This window comes from Lagopus muta, chromosome 1 (genome assembly GCF_023343835.1).
Source record: "Lagopus muta isolate bLagMut1 chromosome 1, bLagMut1 primary, whole genome shotgun sequence".
NCBI classification, from domain to species: Eukaryota; Metazoa; Chordata; class Aves; order Galliformes; family Phasianidae; genus Lagopus; species Lagopus muta.
The window spans coordinates 166,775,418-166,798,847 of record NC_064433.1 but is presented as its reverse complement, the minus strand read 5'-3'; the positions used below and the strand labels follow the sequence as shown (position 1 = coordinate 166,798,847).

The 23,430-nt window shown below is 42.8% G+C and overlaps 2 protein-coding genes across 2 annotated transcripts; one reads left to right on the top strand and one right to left on the bottom strand.

The window, feature by feature from the left end:
* Window positions 1–1,113: 1,113 nt before the first annotated feature.
* MED4 (mediator complex subunit 4) lies at window positions 1,114–13,168 on the top strand. Its single transcript, XM_048957687.1, has 8 exons — window positions 1,114–1,316; window positions 4,686–4,752; window positions 5,044–5,214; window positions 5,596–5,653; window positions 6,638–6,724; window positions 8,162–8,293; window positions 10,161–10,378; window positions 10,521–13,168. Exons 1-7 carry the CDS (start codon window positions 1,129–1,131, stop codon window positions 10,331–10,333), a joined length of 876 nt encoding a protein of 291 aa, XP_048813644.1. The 5' UTR covers window positions 1,114–1,128; the 3' UTR covers window positions 10,334–10,378; window positions 10,521–13,168.
* A 114-nt stretch (window positions 13,169–13,282) lies between these two features.
* On the bottom strand, window positions 13,283–17,856 carry NUDT15 (nudix hydrolase 15). The gene is made up of 3 exons (XM_048957836.1): window positions 15,686–17,856; window positions 15,407–15,597; window positions 13,283–15,246 (listed from the first exon to the last, which is right to left on the bottom strand). Exons 1-3 carry the CDS (start codon window positions 15,835–15,837, stop codon window positions 15,101–15,103), a joined length of 489 nt encoding a protein of 162 aa, XP_048813793.1. The 5' UTR covers window positions 15,838–17,856; the 3' UTR covers window positions 13,283–15,100.
* Between the last annotated feature and the right edge of the window lie 5,574 nt (window positions 17,857–23,430).

Genomic DNA, 23,430 nt, shown 5'->3' with positions numbered 1-23,430 from the left:
TTCGTATTACCAAAAGTTTCATGAATGTAAAAAATTCCACTGGCTTCACTCTGGCTTCCTTTGTGACCCCACCCGGAGCCAGAGGCCTGTTTACAGAACCACCCAAATTACAGCAACACTTAAAAAAACCCAAAAACATAACCCAAAATCTCAGTATTTTTTAATTCTAGCTCAACTGCTGGCAGGACAAAGGGCGGGACTTGCATGTTAGCTGCCCCATCATCACAGGCAGACCTCTGTAATGATGCAGAGCTGCTGTCAGCTGCCACCGGCAAGCCTGCATGCCTTGCCTTGGCACATTGGGCTGCTCATGTTTCCTTGACAGCTATGAGGTCCTGGTGCTTGCGGGACACGAAGGTGAGAGGTGATCCTGGCTCCGTACCACTAACAGGTTGGACTGCTGTCACATTTTCAGCTTCGCTCTTAACTTTCTTCAGCCACTTTCCTGGCTGATGAGTGATAATAAATCACTTACCTGATAAAGCCACCTCAAGGATTTTCAGACATCAGCACCCTCAGACACTGAGTACAAAATGATGTGATTCAGTCGTATGCCCTTTCTTCATCATTTGTTTTCTAGATCGTTAGAGTAGGTCTGAATCCCATTTAGAGGTTCTTTTAAGGAAATCCAGGAATACGAAATGCACTCAAAACCAGCAATGAGCTGATTGCAGTGATGTGGGGATTGGCTTCCTCTCCCAGCAATGAGAGGGAATGTTGCAGCAGAGGAGGCTCAGGGTGGGTGTTAGGAAACGTTTCTGCTCAGAACGACTGGTGAGGCATTGGAACAGGCTGCCCAGGGAGGTGTGCAGGCATCGTCCCTGGAGGTGCTCAAAAACCGTGCGGATGTGGCACTGAGGGACGTGGTCAGCGGGCACGGTGGCATGGGCTGATGGTTGGACTGGATGAACTTAACAAGACTCCAACTGTAACGATTCTACGGTTCTAAGCACAGTTCCGTGTGTAACGAACCAGCTCCAGGAGAGGGCGTTCACAAGCCCACATCGAGCCCCACCGGGGCGAAACGTAACCTCCATCCCCCCACACCGCGGCTCCCGCGCCCCACCCTCAGGGCGGCCGTTACCCCTCCGCCGCTTCCCGCCTCCTGCCCGGCGGATCGCAGCACGCATGCGCTCTCGGTCGCTGCCCCTCAGCCGCTGGAGGCGCTGTCTGCCGCCCGTGCGGGGCTGGATGAGGTGGGGGCGGTCCGCGAGCGTGATGGCGGCTGCGGCAGCGGCGGCCGGGGGAGGTGGGGAGCGGAGCAGCACCCGGGAACGGCTGCTGGCGGCGCTGGAGGATCTCGAACTCCTGGCCAGGTAGTCGATGGGATGGGCGCCGCTCGGTACCGAGCCGCCGGCGGGGACGGCGAGCGAGGGCCCGGGGATTGGGGCCGAGAGGAGAACGGCGGCCTGGGGCCGAGCGCGCGCGTGGGGTGCAGCCGCCCGCCGGCTGAGGGTGGGGAGCCCGGCTGCAGCGGGGGGCTGCGAGAGCTGCGGCGGTGCTTCTTGTGCTCGGAGCTTTGTTCCTCGCTGCCCGCTGTGCCGGCTGCTATCTGTGCTGTCTGTCTTCCGAACGGCTCGTGGGCCTCGTATTACTCACTGCCAACCTGCCGTGTGGCTCACTGACTGCCACAGGTAGGGCACAGAAAACAAGCGCAGCTGTTGCTCTTCTCGTGTCCGTTTAGATTTTAGGTGGTTTCTTTTTTTTTTTTTTCTTCTTATTTTTCCTTTTCATTTTGGATCTGATAGTCTACCATTAGAGGTAACGGCCTCAAGTTGTTCCAGGGGAAGTTCAGATTGAATATTAGGAAGAATTTCTTCCCAGAAACAGTGGTGACGCATTGGAGCAGGCTGCCCAGGGAGGTGGTGGAGTCACCCATCCCTGCATTTGTTCAGGAACTGTGTGGATGTGACACTGAGGGACATGGTTAGTGGGCATGGTGGGAATGGGCTGATGATTGGACTGAATATACTTACAGGTCTTTTCCTGGACCAGGACCTGGTGTCCTGATGGACGACAGGTTGGCCATGAGCCAGCAGTGTGCCCTTGTGACCAAAAAGGCCAGTGGCATTCTGGGGTGCATTAAAATGAGCGTGGCCAGCTGGTGAGAGGGAGGTGATCCTCCTCCTCTACTCTGCCCTGGTAAGACCTCATCTGGAGTACTGTGTCCAGTACTCCACAAAAAAGACAGGGATCTCTTGGAAAGAGTCCAGCGGAGGGCCACAAAGATGGTGAGGGGCCTGGAGCATCTCTCCTATGAGGAAAGGCTGAGTGAACTGGGTCTGTTTGGCCTTGAGAAAAGAAGACTGAGAGGGGACCTGATCCAGGTCTACAAATATCTAAGGTGTGGGGGGCAGAGTGGTGAGGTCAGACTCTTTTCAGCAGTGTGTGGAGACAGGACAAGGGGAAACGGCCGGAAACTGCAGCATAGGAAGTTCCGCACAAATGTGTGTAAGAACTTCTTTACAGTGAGGTGACGGAGCACTGGAACAGGCTGCCCAGGGAGGCTGTGGAGTCTCCTTCTCTGGAGATGTTCAAGACCCACCTGGACACCTGCTTGTGCGACCTGGTGTAGGGAACCTGCTTTGGCAGGGGGGTTGGACTCGATGATCTCTGGAGGTCCCTTCCAGCCCCTACAATTCTGTGATTCTACAATAGTGAACCCAAAGCACGTCAGCAATATGTTAGTGATCAGCAGTACCATGGGGCTGGGCCTTTCGTGATCAATGTAACTGGCTTGGGTGGTAGGGGACACATGGTCTGTAACATGTCTAACCTGCGTCCCTTGTGCTAACACAGGGCCAAATTACAGCCCTCCCCAACATCAGTGTCAGTGATGTTAGCTGACCTACTTACAGCAGATAGTTTGCTAGTGATCAGTGTTGGTCAGGTATGGCAATATTTCAGTAATAGCAAGTTTCAGTATTCACTAATAGCTTTGAATTATTTTAGTCACAGAAAATGTTATTAAGGTTGGAAAAAACTCTAGGATTGACATGCGAAATCTTACTTTGGTTACAGAGTTTGATTGCAAAGCAGGTATGATTTACTCAGTGCTGCACAGACACCAGGTGCAGGGGGAATAGATCCACCTAACTTGCACACCGTCAAGAAAAATTGTGCTACAGATATAGGCCAAGCTAATACATAATCAGTAGTTTCCCTGGAATTTGGATACATATTCATTATAGCCCCCGAGAGTTCATTAGCACGCAGACCCTCCCCTCTTGTGCGTGCATAGGAGGTTGTGGGATGAAGATTTGTTGTCAGAAACCTTCACAAGGAATGCCTTTCTCGCTGTAAACTGCTGGCCTTTTGGGGGGGCATCCCCCCAAGCTTGTTTCTTCTTGCCCTGTGGACATCTAATCACCTCCCTGCCAAATGTCCTCGGGCTGTTCTCAAACCTTATCTGTATGGCCTTCATCCCCCTCACTATCACAGACCCGGTGTCTGCCATCCCTTATTTTCTAACAAGCTCTACATTCTTGCTTCTGTAAACTATAATTATTCCCCTTCACCCCCCTTATTCTCAGTCACTGTGAAGCCTTCTTGCCTTTTACTTGCACTTATGGGGCTCTTCTCACCATTCAGGATCATCTAGTCCAACCATCACCCCATCCCTACCATACCCACTAACCATGTCCCTCAGTGCCACAGCCGTATGTTTCTTGAGCACCTTCAGGGATGGTGACTTCATTGCTCCCATGTTTCAAGATGCTGTTTATAGCTTTACTGATCAGGGGCTTTTTCAAGCTTTTAGAAAAGAACCTGTTGTTGTTTTAAGGTTCTGGCTCCACTACTGTATTAGTGGACATCTCTCTTGAGCTGCTTGCACCAGACTAAAGAGCGTGCCAGTACCATTCCAAGGACCCTACTTTGGATAAGTGGTTACTCATGTGCAGCACTGAACTTATGTTAATAGCCTGAAAAACCAAAAGTGTTTGCCAGATGTATAGGAAAAAAAATGTATGGCCTTTTTGCAGCACGGTCTTATTTAGGGAGTTTCATTTGAGGTTCTTGATGGCTCTACATGATGGTGGAAAAGTAAATGTGTACTTGGAAGCAAGATCAAGAGGTTTGTTTGAGAAGCTCTTCTAACCTATCCCCAGAATATTAGTTTTTCAGTATTCATGTGTGTTCAGTGCACAGCTGATACACCATTGTGAAAATACTTGCTTTTATAGAAGTGGTCTTACAACAAACTCCAGGTATGTGAACACATAGACTTAGTTGCTGTAAACTGAGTGTGAAATTTGCTCTGTAGTAAATAAAAAGAAAAATAAAAAAATATGGAGCAATAGAGAACAAAAATAATGTAGTCAATTCGACTTTCATCCTCTCATGGAACAAAGGTGGTTAGAAACAGGATACAAATGCATTTAATTGTGCTGTTTGCTCTCAGTTTCAGCTTGTGTCTAATGTAGTTGGACAAGAACTTAGCTCTTTTTAAGTACAAATACACATGAACACTTCATGAGCTCAAAGAACTAAAATGAAATCATGCTGCAGTCATGAAACTATTTACAGAATTGTAGTTGTGAAATCCCTGTCAACACTATTACGTAAAACTGTAAAATACTTGAGTACATGAATGCTTTAATGATATAAATACTCAGTTGGGGAAGATTTGATGTGACTTACAAATAATAGCTTAGAAAGTTGCATAAATAGTGTTTTCCTTTCAGGGAACTAATTGAAATTTTGGCAATTTCAAGAAACCAGAAGCTTCCACAACCAGGAGAAGAGAGCCAGGTAAACTGACTTTCTTAGTTGTCATTCTTTGTGCAGATAAACACTATGTCTTCTTATTTTCTCCCTTTGTACTTGGACTAATGATGATGGTGAAGCTTTGGCATCACTGAAAAAGCATTCTTGGTTTCATGTTTTTGATTGCTTGTTCATTGGTTTCTTGCTTCATAGGCTGTTTCTGCAAGCTGAGCAAGAATTAATACTCTTGTGGGTATCAGTTGCTTTTTGCAGTGTGATGGAGGGTGTGTTGTTACTTGAGCTAATTAAAAGTTCTACAAAACTCTTGCCCAACAGATCCTGGAGCTGCTGATTCAGAGAGATGGAGAGTTTCAAGAGCTAATGAAGTTGGCAGTTGATCAGGGGAAAATCCACCATGAAATGCAGCTTTTAGAAAAGGTAGTAGAAAAGAGAGATAATGACATTCAGCAGCTGCAGAAGCAACTGAAAGAAGCAGAGCACATACTGGTGAGTTCATGAGGATGTCTTTGCTTCTGAGCATCTGCTAGCAGGGGGAACAGAAAGTCGTTTTGGAGAAAGCAGTTTTGTGTCAGAGAAGATTTAAATGTTTAAAACTTTGTGAGAGCTTTAGTGTTGGTTGATTTGTTGTCTTTTTTTTCCCCCCCCAGTAACACTACTTCTTTATTATGTCGTTCAGTTACTTTGTATTGATAATTTTCTTCAAAATCTACTTTGTTTCTGTTTATTTTGAAGAGTCCCCTGAGCAGTTTCTCTTAAAATGCAGTTACACGCAAGGGTTTCTTCATAGAGGACTTAAGACAGAAGGATACAAATGAAGGATGTACTGAAGTTTTGGCTTAGTGTTGTTTCTTTTCTTCCCACAATTAGGCCACAGCTGTTTATCAAGCAAAGGAAAAACTGAAATCAATTGAAAAGGCAAGGAAAGGTGAGTTATCCATGATTGTACGTAATATACAAACAGTTGCAAAGAATGTTGCAAGTGAACTCAAGTTAGTAATTGCTTCTTAAGGTTGTCATCACAGATTTCAGTTGCTTTGTGTGTAAACAGATTTTGACTTTGTTATGAATCTGTCAACCATTTCAACAGAAGAAAGATGGAGCATGTGGGGATTTTTCTTTTCTTTTTTTTTTTAGGAGTAACTTTTTTTTCTTTTGTGGCAGACATGTCTTTAGTATTAGACTTGAATTCAAGTTTCTGGATGCTCTTCTTGGACCACAAACAGTCTATCTGGTTACCTAAATGTCTCACAAAAGCAGATCACTTCAATGTGACTACCTGGAAGAGTTTTTGTGTGCATGTATATTATAGCATTGTTTATAAAAGACTTCTTAGCTGGTGATACTTGTTTGTATTTGTATCAAATGCTGCTATGCTGTGGCAATTGCCAAGCTAAACTTGATTTTTTCATTTATTTTTTGGTAGGTGGCATTTTTAAGTCGTTTATAGTATTTTTTTTGCCATACTTCCTTCTAAACAAATCAAGGAATTTCATAATGATTCTAGTAACTCTAATACAGGTGTATTTATTGGAGGAAGGGCTACTACAGGTACCTGGTAGGTAATACAGTTACAAAAAAGGAAGACTGTAATTACTGCCAAAGTTCTGTACTAGAAATGCTGAAGTTTTCTTAAATATGCTTGTCAAGTGCACTGTGGAAGATACTGGTTTGTGTTTCCTCAAAAGGTTAAAGAGCTCTTAACACTGAAGGCATACTGAACTTGTGGCTGTAAAGTGAGTTCACTGTGATGCTTGTTCTGTATCGTCCAAGCAGTCTGTGAGCAGTCACTGCACTTGAAGCCTTCTCTTGGTGTTTGACAGAATGACATTCCTCATGTTTTCAGTTTGAATAACAGTCCAATCAAATGATGCAATCTCTTAAATATGGTAACTTTTCTTCCTTCTTTCAGGTGCCATTTCATCTGAAGAAATAATTAAATATGCCCACAGGATCAGTGCTAGTAATGCTGTTTGTGCCCCTCTGACGTGGGTACCAGGTAAATATCATGTTTATGACTGTTCTTATGACTGCTCTTTTTCTTGAATAAAAAAAGCACAGCCAGTATCTGGTTTTAAAATGGTTTCACATAATGAAGCACAGTTTGGTTTATTAAAGATATGTAATATCTTTAATTATATATATATTTATATATTATATATAAAATATAGCTGTTACATCTAGCATTTCCAAGAAAACTTCATGTGCACCTGCAGAACTCTATGAAACTGCAGACTTCTGTTAACTGATTGGTCTTCTCTCATTAGTTTACTTTTCTTGTTCCTGAATATTGATCCCAGTTAAAAGGCAGAAGTGTGATGAAGACTTCTGTGTGTTTGTGTCCCTTCACTGCACGTATTGCATAGGATGTATGTACATAGGATTTTAGTAACCTATGATTTTGGTAACAGTGAAAGCCCTTCATCTGACTCCATTGATTGTGTTATGATTGTTTTGGGAGCTATCTTTCTTATCCAAAATTAAAATGGAGGATTTGGTTTTTTCTCCAGTACTTATCATAGAATGATTTGGGTTGTAAGGGACCTTAAAAGCCATCCAGTTTTAACCCTCTGCAGGGACAGCTTCCATTAGACAAGGTTGCCCAAAGCCCCATCCGACCCAATCTTCAGCAGTTCCAAGGATGGGGCTTCTACAGCCGCTCTGGGCAACCTATTCCATTGCCTCACCACCTTCATAGTGAAAAATGCCTTGCTTATATCTAATGTAAATCTACTTTTATGTCTGATTCGGTTTATATCTAATCCCAATCTATCACTACATGCCCTTGTAAAAAGGCTCACTCTCCATCTTTTTTATAAGCCCTCCTTAAGTATTGAAAGCTTGTAATTAGGTCTCCCCAGAGCCTCTCTTGAGTCTAAACAACCTCCCCTATCTCAGCCCCTCTTCATAGGAGAGATGCTCCAGCCCCCTGACAATCCCTGTGGCTCTCCTTTACACCAGCTCCAACCTTGGCTGTTTTTCTTAATGCTGAGGGCCCTAGAGCTGAACACAGTGCTTAAGCTGGAGTCTCATAAGAGTAGAGAATAGAGGGAGAACCATCTCCTTCAGTCTTCTGGCCACACTGCTTATGATGCAGCTCAGTATATGATTGGCTTTCTGGGCTGCAACCATATGCTGGCAGCTCATGTCCAATTTTTTATCTGTGTGTATCCCCAAGTCCTTCTCCACAGGATTACTTTCAGCCCATTCATCCCCTGTCCTTATTATTTAGCTGTCAAGTAGCAGAGGGAGCAAAGATGTTCTGAACATCATACATTATTATAATGTAATTTTTATGATAAGTAGGAATGAGCAAGGAAAGTCTCCAGTTCTAATAGAATAGGGGTAATGCTCATTTTGATCCAGACAGGAAACCAGACACAGAAGAAAAAAAAAAATAATATTTCCTAATTATTATCATTATTATTATTAATAGGGGACCCACGCAGGCCATATCCTACAGATCTAGAAATGAGGAGTGGTCTCCTGGGTCAGATGAACAACCCATCCACTAATGGGGTTAATGGACACTTACCTGGGGATGCGCTTGCAGCAGGCAGATTGCCAGGTAAGAGAAGTTCAACTTTTTTTTTTAACTATTCTTATTCTTTGTATAGTCAGAGTAATCACAAATGTTTCTCAGCAATGGGAAATGAGAATTAAAAGAATGAAAATTATGGCCAATGTTGTTCCTAGCAGTAAAGGACCAGTCAATAAAGTTATTTTCTGTTAACTATTTTTTATTTGTTTGTTTCATGCTAAATGATACTGCAAACACTAGAACAAAGTAAATATGAAGAAAACTCACTTAGCTACCCAACAGTTAATTTATTTTAAAATGCTGTAAGCTGATTGATATTAAATCATATGAAAAAGTGTTTCCAAAGCAAACTCTTCTTGTGAGCGACGACAATGGAATTGTGAATGCTGTATTCAGAAGAAAAGAGATTTATTGTCTTCTCCTACTCTCCTTTAAGTTCAGGATTGAAAAGATATTTGCAAGGACTGATGGAAAGGTGGTGCCTCTAGTGTAGGTCTTCTTAAAGCAAGCGTAGAACTGGTATAAAGGCTGCATTGTGTCCTCACATCTGGTGGTGAGTTGGATTCATGCAACTAGCTAATGCAGTAATGTGCTCATCTGGTATTAGGGGATTGTGGCTGTAGTTCCATAAAGTCTCAGTCTACCCTCTTCCAATTTAAAGCCATTTCCCCTCATCCTGTTTCTCCATGCCCTTATAAGAAGTCCCTCCCCAGCTTTCCTATAGTCTCCCCTCAGGTACTGGAAGGCTGCTATGAGCTCCCCTCAGAGCCTTCTCTTCTCCAGGCTGAGCAGCCCCAGTTCTCTCAGCCTGTCCTTGTAGAGGAGGTGCTCCAGCTCTCTCATCGTCTTCATGGCCCTCCTCTGGACCTGCTCCAATGACTCCCTGTCCTTGTGTTTGGAGCTCCAGAATGGACGCAGTGTTCCAGCTGGGCTCTCATGAGAGCAGAGTAGAGGGGCAGTCTGTTGGTTATGCTTTTCTTGGTGCAACTCAGGATATTGTTGGTCTTTTTGGCTGCAAGTGTGCATTTCCAGCTCATGTTGAATCTTGCATCAATCACCACCCCCAAATCCTTTTCCTCAGGGCTGATCTCAAGCCATTCTCTGCCCAGCCTCTATCTGTAGGAGTAGAGATCAGTAGGAAAGGAGCAGAAATGACATTAAGGATGCATGCTGCAGCTTTGAAGTGGGAGGTGTTTTGAGGGCAAAGAGGAAAGAGACCTAGGAAGTGTTGTGGAGGGAGGAATTCCCTTGTAGGTTCATGAGAAATACGCACTGGGGGGGCTTTGGAAGAGATGAGGAGAAATAGATTTGAGAGAAGTTGGAGGCTGCTGGGGTTGGTCTGCTGGGGCACTGTGAGGCATTCCCATCTCCCACATACATCTGCTCACGGGCTTTGTTTTGTAGTAGGACTGTCTTCTCCTTTGCATTTGGTGTATCATATTTGCTCTTTGGAAAAGGATAACCAAGGTGTTTCTGCCTAGTTCAGACTAAACTTAAATCTGAATTCCTGTGTTTACCTTACTTACTCTTTTTTGATGTAATGTTTTCATCTCTTTTTGCATAGTGACTGAGAGTGACCATTTTCGTAACTGCTGGTGGTTTTGACTGTTAAGTCAGTTCATGTAGAGCTTTTCATCATCAAAACCCAGTTTGAATGTACTCTGTTCTGAAATTAATTTTTCTTTTGATGAGGGATTAAGCCACCTACATAAACAGGCCTCTGGCAGAATAGGCTTTTACAGTGATAGAACGACTCCATCACAAGATATTTTTAGCTGTCCAAAAGCCAGTAATGTCTTTAAGATTTGCTTTAATTTTACACTGTTGTTTGAACTCCCTTATTCATTTTGTGGATGTACAAAACTGATAGCTTGATTATGCCCCTTGTTTCCAGATGTGCTTGCTCCTCAGTATCCTTGGCAATCAAGTGATATGTCAATGAACATGCTACCTCCTAACCATAGTAATGACTTCATGTTGGAGCCTCCGGGACACAATAAAGAGAATGAAGATGATGTGGAAGTGATGTCAACAGACTCCTCAAGCAGCAGCAGTGACTCAGACTAGGTACAGGAGGGACGGTATCCCTAGTAGACCTTTCCTGTGGTGAAGGTAGGTTGGATGCTGTTAATCACAGTCCCTTCTATTATGCTGGCAGCCCTTTGCAGGGAGAAGATACAGCCAGCTCAAAAATAAGAGTGGCTAATTTCAAACCATGAACTTACAATTGATATATATATTTTTTTCCCATTAGATGTTCAACTGAGATGACTGGGAGCTTTCTGCTGGATGAGAGATGTCAGATTTCCAGTGCTGATGTAAATGTGTGAATGAGTATGTTTGCAAGAGATGTGTGCATTTGTATACATATATATATATATATACACTATACATATTAGATGACAACGTTCCTGGGACAAAAGGTGTAAGGGGAATCCCCTTGTATGTATGCTAGTAACTTGACTCTTTTGAAGACAGTCTTTTCTATGGCACAGAAATAAGGCATAAGATTTGTAATTTTAATACCTTTTTTGTTACTGCTGAAATGCATGTTGTTAATCACCTAGTGTGTTCTGAGAACAAAACCATGGCAATAAGGTGTTTAAAAAAAAAAGTTTGTAATTATTGTAATATATAATAAACTCACCTTTGCAACTTTGCTACACTTTGCAAACATAAGTCTTAGGTTTGTTGTGTGAGTTCATTAGTCAGCGCATTTCATCTGTGTGTGTTTGATTTCTGATTCAGTTTCAGAAGTTTGTGATCCTTTTATTGGGATGTTTAATCACAGAACAGTCAGGGTTGGAAGGGACCTCAAGGATCATGAGGCTCCAACCCCCTGCCACAGCCAGGGCCACCAACCTCCACATTTAATACAGGACCAGGCTGCCCAGGGCCCCATCCAACCTGGCCTTCAACACCTCCATGGATGGGGCATCCACAGCCTCTCTGCACAGCCTGTTCCAGCACCTCACCACTCTCTCTGTAAAGAACTTCCCCCTGACATCCAACCTAAGTCTTCCCTCCCTCAACTTAAAACCATTTCCCCTTGTCCTGCTGCTATTTACCATTGTAAAGAGTTGACTCCCCTCCTGTTTATGTGCTCCCTTTAGGTACTGAAAGGCTACAATGAGGCCACCCTGCAGCCTTCTTTTCTCCAGGCTTTTTCCCTTTGCAGTGTCAGTATTGGAAGCAGCTGAGCAGCCAGCAGCTGCAAGTCTGTTCTTTTCAGCTGAGCCTATCAGGTACACACAACTGCAGACCCTGAAGCAGTGATGTAGAATGCCCACTTGCCAGACACCACAGATATTTTGGTCAGGTATCCCAGGGCCATGGATGCTTTGGAGCATACTGCAGATTCAGCTCTTTTCAGTTCAAAAGGAGCTCACTTATTATTTAGTCTTTGTCATCTATAATTTTTTTCAGTTCTTTGAACCTGTTCATTTGTTTGCTCCAGCAATTGCATTTTTACCTCTGCTGTAAGTGTTCTTTCATCTTTCCGAAGTTATTTCTCTTGGCTTTCTTTGCTCTGTTTTGCTTAGGGAGTCATATGATGACAGCTACTCTTTTATTTTTGCAATCTGATCAGGTTACTCATGCAAACTGTTACTTATACCAGTTACAGGTTTCTGCCCTGCCTTACTGTTAAGGCTACCTGAAACAGAGATCAAAGTTCTCTCAACTTTTGCATATTCTGTGCAGGAAATAGCTGTTAAATCAAGAATCGTTCCTCATTGTTCAGGCAGGCCTTCAGCAGTGACAGTAATGATACCATATGACCTATATATATATGAGTCCCATAGGGATACAGGAATGAAAATCACCTTTTCAGTTAGGTTCAAGCACTTTAAGGGAATATGGGCAATTTGGTTTTGTCTCAGCTATCACTTTTGGAAGTATTTTCACTTCCTAAGATTTTTTAACCTCTGTTTCACAGTTAGAAGTAATTCTTATTCATAGGTATTTTAATCTTTATGCTAGGATCAGCTTTTTCTCTTTGGTGCCTACTCTCCAGCTGTCTTTTAAGATAAGTGCTTGCCCTTTAAGAGAGGCCAGGTGCATCTGACTCCATCTCTGGATGCATTCATGGCCGGGCTGGATGTGGCTCTGGGCAGCCTGGTCTGGTGCTTGGCGTCCCTGCACATAGCAGGGGTGTTGAAACCAGATGATCAGTGTGGTCCTTTTCAACCCAGGCCATTCTATGGTTTTATGATTTGGATCAACATAAATTAACCATCCTAACAAATAATGTACCCCAAAGTCTTATAAGGCAATATCATATGATTCATTCATTTAAATAACTGAGAAGGTGGGTGGTTGTTTCCAGATATAAATAAAAAAGGAACAGAAGGCAGAGTTTTGTGAAATAACCACTTACTTTCCTGGGTTGTTTAGTGGCCTGTTAAGGGATTAAAAGGTACCCCTAAGTTACCTGTTTCATGTATTTAAGAAATACAGTTCACTTTGCTGCTCTAGTGCATAAAATCAGACTTGGCACATAAGATGCATCCTAGATAAAGTTTCATTGCGTAAATTCTTCGAGCTATCTGTTAGGAAAGTTTTTTTCTGATTTGTATGTCAAGATGCTAGCTACTATAAGCAATTTAACATAAACTTGCAAAGGTTTAACTGCATGTTCTGTTATTCAGTTGCTTTGATGTGTACAGAATGCATTTTCCTACTTAATTTTATATTTAATTTGATCTTTGTATTTCTGCTCAGTTGAAAATAAGCACTAAAAGTGATTGAGCATCAAATATTGGGAGTGCTGGGGGTGCAGTGTGTAAGAAATAGAAATGCAAGGTGCATGCAGAACAAGTGAATTTAGAGATTGCTGATAGCTGATTGCAGTAATGCACTGTCATTTAATCAATCCACTTAGGAAGAGAATGGTAACCCTGACATATGGTGATGCTGTGTCCTCATTTCAGTAGCTACTAGTCTACTTGCAACAGATGGAGTGACTGTAACCATTAAGTGTAACTGCAATTATTGCACTACAAACTATTGTATGCTGACTTGGGTTTTCCCATCAATGCTTAGATGCCTTCCGATATTTAAAAGACCACTAAGTTGTTTGAATTACTAAATATTTTTAATTATTCATTGAGGCAGATGGGCTGGACATCTGTCAACTCCTTCTACAACCACTTTGTTGACAGCTGAACGGAGCAATTATTAGTAAATGTGAAGTTGCTTTTGGGAAGAAAATCTCCACTTGTGAATAGAAAAATAGGTTTCATACAAAGGTAGAGCAGTAAAGGAATTTTCATTGGCATCTGCAATTTCAAAACTGCTTTTTAACAAAATCTTTCTTCACAGAAAATCTGTCATAAGGGAAGCTGCACATAGAATTTGGAGCAGTAACTGTCTAGGAGACATCTTTGTGCCTTTTATCATCTTCCTGCTTCACATCAAAAAGAAACACCTCCATTAAAGAATGCTTCTATGCAAAGTAGGGAAGAGCTTTAAGCTCTTCAATCTCATGTAGGAATTGCCAAGTCAGTGCATAATTTCAGACAATTTTAATCTTCCGCTATTGTGCTGCTTTTATTTAAAGAAAATAAACACATCTCAGATAATTTTCTACAATGGGTATAGTTACAAAACAAACAGATGTATTACAAAATAACCCTGGAGAGAAAAAAAAATATAAGGCAGTTATGTAATTTGTTGAAGTCACAATCTGTCCCTATCCAAAAATTAATGGTTAAAATCCAGCCTGGTTTACGGTTAATATCTACAGCCTGAAAAGAGCCAACTTTGGTTACAGTTGCTATAAAAATGACAAATCCATCATTTTTGTACATATGTTCTGTGATCTCATTTGCTACTAATTCAATTATTGGGTCACCCCATGCAGAAAATTAAGATGTTAATCAAGTCGTAGAAGCTGTAAAGGATGACACCTACCTGTGCATTTTAATACTGACAGCACTCCTAAGCCAGAAAGTGCAGCTGCCTGAATAGAGCTACACATCTATAAATGAGTTTGTTTCTTCACTGTGTTCTGTCAGCCTAGCAGAAGACTGTAGGTGCTTTGACATTAACCTCTTAGGGTTCAATAACATGGTCAGAAATGAAAATCAACTGAGGTCTGAAATTCTGTAAACAAGTTCTACTGCCAACAGAAGGTAGGTGAAAGGGGGTGGAAAAAAGGGTCAGAGAATTTTCATTCCCTGCAGCATTCTTTTAATGTTTATAATACTGGTTTCCAAGTTTAGTGTAGGAGAACATGATATTCTGTGGAAAACTGGACTTTTGTTTCATAGAGCTGCTGAAAGCATCTTAACTGGACCTATGAAACAAGGTTAAGTTTAAAGATTGGTCCAAAATCATAGAACGGCTTGGGTTGGAAGGGAGCTCAGAGATCATCAAGATCCAACCCCCCTGTTGGAGGCAGGGCTGCTGATCTCCACATTTAACACTAGACCAGGTTAGATGTATACTTAAAGAAAGCAGCATGATATACAAAACAGCTTTATGAATAAACCAGGACCGTTGCTTAAACAAATCGTTTTCCTTTGGGCATGTTGTTACAGCTGTTTCCAAGTGAGTTTCTCATTTACTTCCACAGGGCATCTCATCTGCATAAAGATTCCCCAGATAAAACAGTATGCCTAAAGGAAAACATTAATCATTAACAGCTACAGAAGATGTTTGCAGTTGCTTGGAAGGCAGCCCTGTGTACCTCCTGGATGTACGACAACTCGGGTGAAAGCACTGCAGCATGTGACATCTTGGTTACTGCAGTTCAGACATGGGCAAAGCCAGCACCACACATCGTTTTGATTTCTGCACCACAGGTCCTTCGGGCTGTCACACCACCAGGCTTCATGCCAGCTGATGGCTCCCTGTGTACCCCTTCAGGTGATCCAGGTCTTCCGTAAAAGGGTTGTAGCCTTGTTCCCTCAGGCACCGCAGGCCCCAGAAGAGCTGCTCTGCTGGGGGAAACTCATCCCATTTAACCCACTCCCAACCTGAAAAAATAAAAAATAAACATTGTGACCGTAAAACCTCTCCAAATCTGTACGGATGCTTCTCGCACAGAAGCTGCCAACGCCGTACTCGCGCTCAACGTTAATTAAGCCGGCGGTTGCTCAACGAGCAGCGCTGCAGCCCCGCCCCTCCCGCCCTCACCCTCGTTCTTGTCGGGCTCGCAGTTGCGCGGCTCCTCCCCCGGCTCGGCCTCGCCCTTCATGAGGACGGTGACGTAATGGTAGCGCGCGGCGGCGCACACGGAGTTGACGGCCGAAGCAAAGCGCACGTTGCGCAGGCGCAGCGCCGCCTCCTCCAGCGTCTCTCTGGCGGCGCACTCCGCCAGGCTCTCCCTGCGGGCGGACCGGGCGCGTGAGGAGGGCTGCGGTCCCGCGGCGGGCGGCCGGCTGTCCGCGCCGTCCGGGGGGCCGGGGCTCCTACCCGAACTCCAGGTGGCCTCCGGGGAGCTGGTACGTGCCGGCTCCCATTGAGCCTTTCCTCTTGCCCAGCAGGACGCAGTTGGGGTGCGCGGGGCTGGTGACCACCACCCCCACGCCGATCCCGGGGCGCTGGGGCCGCGTCGCTTCGCCCATGGCAGCCGCGAGCTGTGCGCTACGGTGCCTCCGCTCCCGGGACGGCTGTGGGAGTGCGGCGGCTGCGCATGCGCGTAGCGGCGTCTCGTGGAGAGGCGTGGCCTCGCTTCAGCCGCTCTTCCCGCCCGCTGCCGGGGGGGGGAGCGCTCACAGGCTGAAGGACGTTGTGAGGTTCATAGCAGTATTAGCACGGCAGCCTACGCTCGTGTGGAATGCAGCGAGTTAACCACGCGAGCAAACGAAGGCTGGCTTCAAACAGGAACGTCCCACCTAGATACGGCTCCGTGCCATGGGATGCAGGGTTCCAGTTGATCTACAGATCTGCTTGGAGTGGAGTGGTTCTTACTGTGTCAGCTGGTGGTTTCAGCTAGGCGAAATCACTTAGAAGTCATTCAGAAGAAAATCTGCAACCACAGTTATGCATAAATCAAGAGGTGGAATGGCAATTCTTTAAGGATAAAATGGAAAAACAAATGAAAATCCGTGTTAACAAACATTTTTCCTTCATTTTCATGTTTCTTTTAATTATAGAATGACTGGCAGTGAAAAAAACTCACATGCTACAGAATCGTAGTGGTTAGAAGGGACCTCTGGAGATCCTCCAGTCCAGCTCCCTACTAGAGCAGGTGCCCCGTATCAGGTCACACAGGAAGGTGTCCACGTGGGTTTGGAGCATGACTGGAGAAGGAGGTCCCACAGCTCTCTGGACAGCCTATTCTAGTGCTTTGTAAGTTCAAAGTAAAACACCTGACTAGGTTTGTATGGAACTTCCAGTGTGCCAGTTTGTGCCCATTGCCCCTTGTCCTGTTGGTAGGAACCAAGGAAAAGAGCCTGGCCCCATCCACTTGACTACCATCCGTTAGATATTTAGCATATTAAGCACTGATAAGATTTTGTCTCAGTCTTTTCCAGTCTACCAGGTCTATCAGCCTTTCTTGTAAGGAAGATGCTCCAGGTCCTTAATCATGTTTGTAGCCTTCTGCTGGACTCTTTCTGTAAGTTCCCTGTCCTTGAACGGAGAGCCCAGACATGGCCTCAGCACAGCAGAGTAGAGTGGGAGGGTGGCTTTTCTCAACCTGCTGACCACGTCCTTTTCAATGCACCCCAGGATACCGTTGGTCTTCTTGACCACAAGGGCACACTGCTGGCTCATATATTTCATATAAATAACTAAAATTTGTCAGTGGCCATGATTTTCCTTTTCACCAGCCCACTGATCACAAAAAGGATGTGAAGTATTATTCCTTTTCAGGACTTCAAAATAGTATTTTGTCCTGTTTGAAAATGTACCTTTATACAGGCATTTTTATTCACTTACAAAGGTCACTTGGCCAAGTTGGCTGCCTATTGATCTCTGCTTTTTGTGGGATTTGTTTTCTGATGTTGGGTTGCTCGAACTGACTCCATATGGCCTCGGATGACCCCTGGTGTTGGTATGCAGAAGTGTCAGAGTGTGTGTTGGAGGCAGAGCTGCCCTTTGAAACTAGTCTGTTTTTATCTGTAATGTCAGCCCACACCCTGAATTACTGATATCAGTACCTTAAAAAAAAAATATCTCAGGCAAAATCCCAGGCATTCTGTGATCCTAATTCATTTATTTCTGTCTGTGTCTTCCAGTATAGGCATTGTAATCTTCAGATTAAACATTGTTCAGTTATGCCATTTCTGTATTGAAAAGATGATAATGATTTTAAATTTTACCAAAGACAACTCATCATCAGCAGCAATGAAAACATTCTTCTTTGTGCTAAATGTAAATCATTTTCCTGTATCTTACATCAAACAGCATTTACAAAGAAGACTGAGGATTGCCTGCTCTCATTCAACTCATACTGTTAAATGCAAGAAACACTCATGTGGTCGTTATGTTTGTTTCAATGGTAGCAGGATAACTACCTTTTCTTACAAACATATGATTTTTGGGGGAGGCTTTGGAATACATGTGTTTGCCTTTGATTCTTTCAATTTTCTTATGTTTGTGATCATTAGCAAAGGATGCTGTAAAAATAAAGCACTTCTTTTCTGACTGACTCTGTTTGAATTACTTTCTTTACAGGACTTATGTAGGTTGTAGATGTGCACTCAGGTTTTGCACAGATCGTTCAAGAAATATTGGCCAGTATTTTTAAGTGTGATGGTGAACAGACATCCAATGAAGAAAAGAGATGAGAACAAATCCAGAATGAAAAGTGCAATTTCATCTTCTATCATAGTAAGAGTCAATATATACATAGTAAAGATTTTCCCCTTCTCTCAATCAGCCATAGACAAACTGGGGAATGAAAGGCTGGAGAGCAGACCCACAGAAAGAATGACAGAATTACGCGAGTTTGAAGGGACCTCTGAACATCACTGAGTCCAGCCCTTCACTAAAACCTACAGTAGGTTGTACAGGAAAATGTCCAGGCAGGTTTTGAATATCTCCAGAGAAGGAGACTCCACGACCTCTCTGGGCAGCCTATTCCAGTGCTCTGTCATCTTCACAGTGAATAAGTTTTTTTCTCATGTTTGGATACAACTTCCTGTGTTACAGTCCAACTGTGTTCCTGGGTTCCTTCCAACTCAGCGTATTCTATGATTGGTGATATTGCCATACAGAGAGCTGCTTCCCATCTAGCAAAGCAGTGAGAGAACTCCATTGATTTGGGAGCTAAAATGAGTCTTCTGGGGTCCTACTTCGCTTGTGCAGTGTTAGGATAATAGGCAGTGAGTGCGTTAGAGCACTAGAGCAGGTTGCTTGCAAAGGCTGTGCAAGCTCTGAAGTTACTGATGAAAACTCAGCTGGACAGAGCCCTGGGTGATCTGCTCAAAGTTAGTATGAAGGGAGTAGAGTGGTTGTAACAGATGGCCATTCCAACCTAAATTATCATCTGATTCTATTCTGATAGCAGCTAGGATTTCTTCTGATGAATTTATGTATTCCCTATTTGCAAAACCACAGGAAATCAGTAAAAGGTCTGCATTTTTTATTTAAATAACAATTCTACTTGCTAATGTAATGGGAAGGGGTAGCTCCTCACTCTTACCTAAGCAGTTCCTCTGATTTGAAGACTACTCGTCTACTTACAGCTAAGAATGGATGACAAACCCTGTAAGATCACAAAAATGTCTTACGTCCTTTGGGATTTGTCAGGGCTCTAAGCAACCTGATCTAGCTGTAGACGTCCCTGTTCATTGCAGGGGATTTGATCTAGATGACCTTTAAAGGCCCCCTTGAACTCAAACAATTCTGAGATTCTCTGATTTGTATTTCTTGAGGAGATAACAGAGAAGTTGAAAGTGCTTAGCATTTTGTAATTCCTTGATTTCAGTTTTGGCAAGTTTTCTAAGCTATGAATATTAATCCTATCAATTTCTAGCATATCTGCTTTTCTGTATCAAGGGAGAAACTTCAGGAAACAGTTCTGTTAATTATAAGAGATGCAAGGGGGAAAATATAAATTGGATTTGTGGAAAAAAAAAACACCTTTCATACTAATTGGTCAAAAGATGAGCATCTTTGCAAGCTTCAGTAAATCCCCTTGCCAGTTGTGCACAGAGCGTTTTAGAGGCTTGCCATTATTATCTGAGTATTTCACCTCATGGTCAGGCACACCTCTGACCTCCAACCCCTCTGACTTAAATGGGCCCACTTACTTTTCCTTGTCAGTTGGAACTGGAGGTAGTTCTGCCTCACAGCTGAGAAATCAGGGCGATGCCCTTGTCGTGTTCAGTATCACCAGGTGAGTTTAAGTCACTTTCAGAACTGAATATTCAGCCAAATCCTGCTTACACAGTCAGCAAAGCTGAGACATGATCTAATAAGCTGTCACCAGCCGCCTATAAGAAGTGTCAATGACAAGAGAGTATCTGGTCTCCATGATTCCATTAGAATTCCAGGACTGATATTCTTCATTTCCTTCTCTTAATGTAAAACAGTAGATGCTTTAGGCAAAATGAGCAGAGAAATCAAATGCCTTGTTTTTGTTGTTATTGTTGTACCATCCATTCAGATTCAATCATTAAATTGTTTGATTAAATTGGCGTAAGTGCTGCCATGCTTATAAGAGGAGTCTTGCACGAGGTTGGCAACTGTATCTTCTGGGATGCTGTGCTTTGGAGATTGTAGATAAAACAAGATTCTCCACTAGAGTCCAGTGACAGTAGAACAGATTTTGCTCTTTCTTGTCACAGAAGATCCTTCCAATACATGTCTGAGTACTTCATTGTTCTTATCATTCATTACCTGGGTGAATCATGACAGAGAAGCTGACAGGAGTATCTTCCTACTAAATAGCTTGTCATGCAAATTGTTAAGATGCAGTGTGCTTCCATTTGTTCAAAAAAAAATTGCCTTTTGTTCCCCAAATCCATTATTTTTTTCCCTATTTACATATGTGACAGACAGTGCTTGTGATAGATTTAGATTTCTAACAATACCCCTAATAAGCTTTGGTTTGTTTTCTTATACTTTGAGATTTTAATTTAATTGCCTTTATGTTACTTCTCTGCAATTGCAAATATGCTGTCAAATATGCTGACAATTAGTATTAAACGCTTGTCAAACCATTTTTCTTTTCAGTGTAAATCAGATATGATATTTTGTATGTCTCCATCTAGGATTTCATAAAATCTACACTGTGCATCTGAATATTAATCAAGGAAAATGAAAGAAGATTCGTAGGGGAAAGAAGTTGACTTGGTCTGCCTCCCTGAGCTTATGGGAAGTGGAAGAAAATGAAAGAACGGTTGATCTGCTGAGGTTGCTGGTTAGGTCCCATGTGGCCTGGCTCTCTGTCCAGGCTTTGCCTCTAAATTTGGACACTTCCTTTTCTACAGCTGAAGAATAGGATAGCACAAGAGAACTTTTTTGTTAGAAAAATCTGTGGATAAAAAGCAGGAGAATGTTCACAGTAGTGACAGCGTGCCCCTGGCCTGTCACAGGGCTTGGTGATTTGATGGAGTGGCCAACAGTGAAACTGTGAAGAATATAGAGCAATGATAATAAATAAAGACTGCAGCCCTGAAGCAAAAATACTGGAATATTCATAAACAACTGCTCTTAATTTTCCAAATGCAGATGGGAAATTCTGTAGAAGTTAGCTTGCTTTACCTCTGCCTTTGTCACAACCTTTATTACAAATCTACGATCTGCACAATTCTCCGCAATATTCCCCTCTCTGTAAACTCCAACTCATTACATTTTCGTATCGGAATTTATGAGAGCTTTCAGGTTTTCTACATTATGTACTTCCTTATCATAGAACAGAAAATTCTTGTGTTTAATAGCATAGTTCAGGAAAGGCCTGCCTGAGCAGAGTAAGTTTTGTTTCTGTAACCTTCACTGACTCTCACAAACTAACTCTTGTACTAAAAAAAAGCACCAACAGAATATTATTTTCTATCTTGATGCTGGAATTATCATTCACATCTGATTCCATTAAGAGTACTCATTTTCATCGAGATATACTGTCAGCACCAAAGTGGCCACAGTCTTCACAATGATTTATGGAAAATAATGGTGTGCATATGCAAGTATTTGCTTTACTATTTTAACTGCTTGTTAGTTTTTTTCTTAACTCTGGTGTAGACAGACAAGATTGAGTCATCAGAATGGATGTAGGAGGTGGGACAACTCAGTTATATTTGTAGCTCTGCCATTAACTTTTTAAGTGACCTTGGGCAACTCATAGTTTGGAAAAGATGGATTGTGATCCAACTTCTGTAAATCTCCTGTGTGTATTCAAAGTCAGGGCAGATTGAGGCAGAATATAAATGTCTCCATGATTTCAAGCCAAAAATCTGTCAAAGACTGTAGCTGGTGGTCCAGTGTGGATCTCTGAAAAATAGGCAAGAAAACATGACAGGGCTTTTGGCTCTTCTACAGCCATTTGCATCTCAGGTACTTCTCAGAGCAAAGGTGGCTTCTGTGTATTTAGTAACCTTCCTCTCTATTCTCTTCTTTGAACTTATGAAGACCTCTATTGAGCCCATGTGAACTCCTGACATTTGCACCATCTAAGGCAAGGTGCTCCACAGCTGAACTACACAGGATGTGAAGGATCACTTGTCATGCCTTTTGTGCAAGCAAATTCCTTTTGCTGCAGTGAACCTCTCACCAAGTAGCCTCCCTTGGCATCTCATGATTCCTGTATGTGGAGAAATGGTGAAGTGATGCTTAGTGTTCTGAAGAAAAGTGCACCCATCCAGATCCGAGGCTGTACAAGTTTCTGATATGAAAACAGGTGAAAATGTCATTATCTTTGTTGGAGGGATGCAGGAGCATCCTTATGGTGACACACTGGTTTGCCTGTCCCTATGACAATTGGAAGAACAGATGAAATAACTTCAGACTGATGCAAGTGAATAGCTTCATATTATTAAATGCTCCCAAGGTTCCTTTTAGCAGTTTGTCCAGAGTCAACCCTGACAGCTGTCCTGCTAACTAGCAACACAGTGAGAATTAACTAGCTGGAAGATGTGCTGTGTAAAGCTATGGAGACTGCACTGAAGAATTTTTCTTATTTTGCTTCAGGTCAGATTTTCCCCTGTGACTTTGGCTAGTCTGGCAGCTGAACATGTCTACCAGTCTACAATGCATCCTGATTGTAGCCAAAATCAATATATTTTCCCGTTTCTCTAGGAGAACAAAGAAAAGGTGAATGCATCCTTTCCAAGAACTGACTCTTAATGGTTTCTGCAGGGTTTGTTTTTTATTTGCACATTTCCAGGCTACCTTGTACTGACAGTCTGAGCCAGACGGTGGCATCCATGATCAGAAGACAGAGAAATTCATGATTTTTTTACAACATATCCCAGTTATGCTAATTCTCACAGCCAACAATGAACTCAGACAATGCAACACGCAGATTATTAAAGCCCTCTATACAGCTGGTTTTTTGGATTGTACACAGTGGCAGTAGCTGCCGTAATCTTTCCAGTCCTTTCATATGCTCTATCGTAATTTTGCAGCTCCTTACAATTACAGTGAGGTGCTCATGCCTGGAACGTCTGAATGTAAGAGGTGCAGACCTAAGCGCTCTGTGGAGTTTGCTGCAGATAAGAGTAATGCTGTAGGCAGATAGGAGAGGACCAGAAGCAAAATAAATGAACAGTTGTTACTCTGTCTTTCCCAATACTTGCCTAAAGAGAAGCTATGATGGTACACTTTCAATTTCGGAAGAAAAATGCAACCTGTCCAGTTACAAAACTGACTAGGATCACATATCCACCATTGTTTTCCTTGAGATTAGATTTAGCTTTGTGGTTCACATGCATAGAAATAGCTGCATTTTTCTTCATTACTGACCTCTGCCATTAATAGAGCATACTTCTCATTCTGCTTTCCCAGAATTAATGCTTTCTTATACATTATTTTCTAATTAATGTTCTCCATTAAAGCTTTGTTTGCCTGTGACTCACAAGGTTTATTCATTGCAGAGGGTTCTGTCTTGTACATGAACTCACTAGTGACACTAGTGACCCAAGGACACCACAGTAAACACACACATGCTAACTTGCTAAAGCAGAGACTCAGCTGCATACTACATGAGGCAGAAGTTAATTTTATGTGATATAGAAAGCCTGGTACACTGGGGCTGTAAGGATGGATTT

Coding starts and splice junctions, on each gene's coding strand:
- MED4 (XM_048957687.1), top strand. CDS start 1,129: ATGCGCTCTCGGTCGCTGCCCCTCAGCCGCTGGAGGCGCTGTCTGCCG. Junction 1,317..4,685: donor GATCTCGAACTCCTGGCCAG/GTAGTCGATGGG, acceptor TTTTCCTTTCAG/GGAACTAATTGAAATTTTGG. Junction 8,294..10,160: donor TGCAGCAGGCAGATTGCCAG/GTAAGAGAAGTT, acceptor CCTTGTTTCCAG/ATGTGCTTGCTCCTCAGTAT.
- NUDT15 (XM_048957836.1), bottom strand. CDS start 15,837: ATGGGCGAAGCGACGCGGCCCCAGCGCCCCGGGATCGGCGTGGGGGTG. Junction 15,598..15,685: donor GGAGGCCACCTGGAGTTCGG/GTAGGAGCCCCG, acceptor GTCCGCCCGCAG/GGAGAGCCTGGCGGAGTGCG. Junction 15,247..15,406: donor CGAGCCCGACAAGAACGAGG/GTGAGGGCGGGA, acceptor TTATTTTTTCAG/GTTGGGAGTGGGTTAAATGG.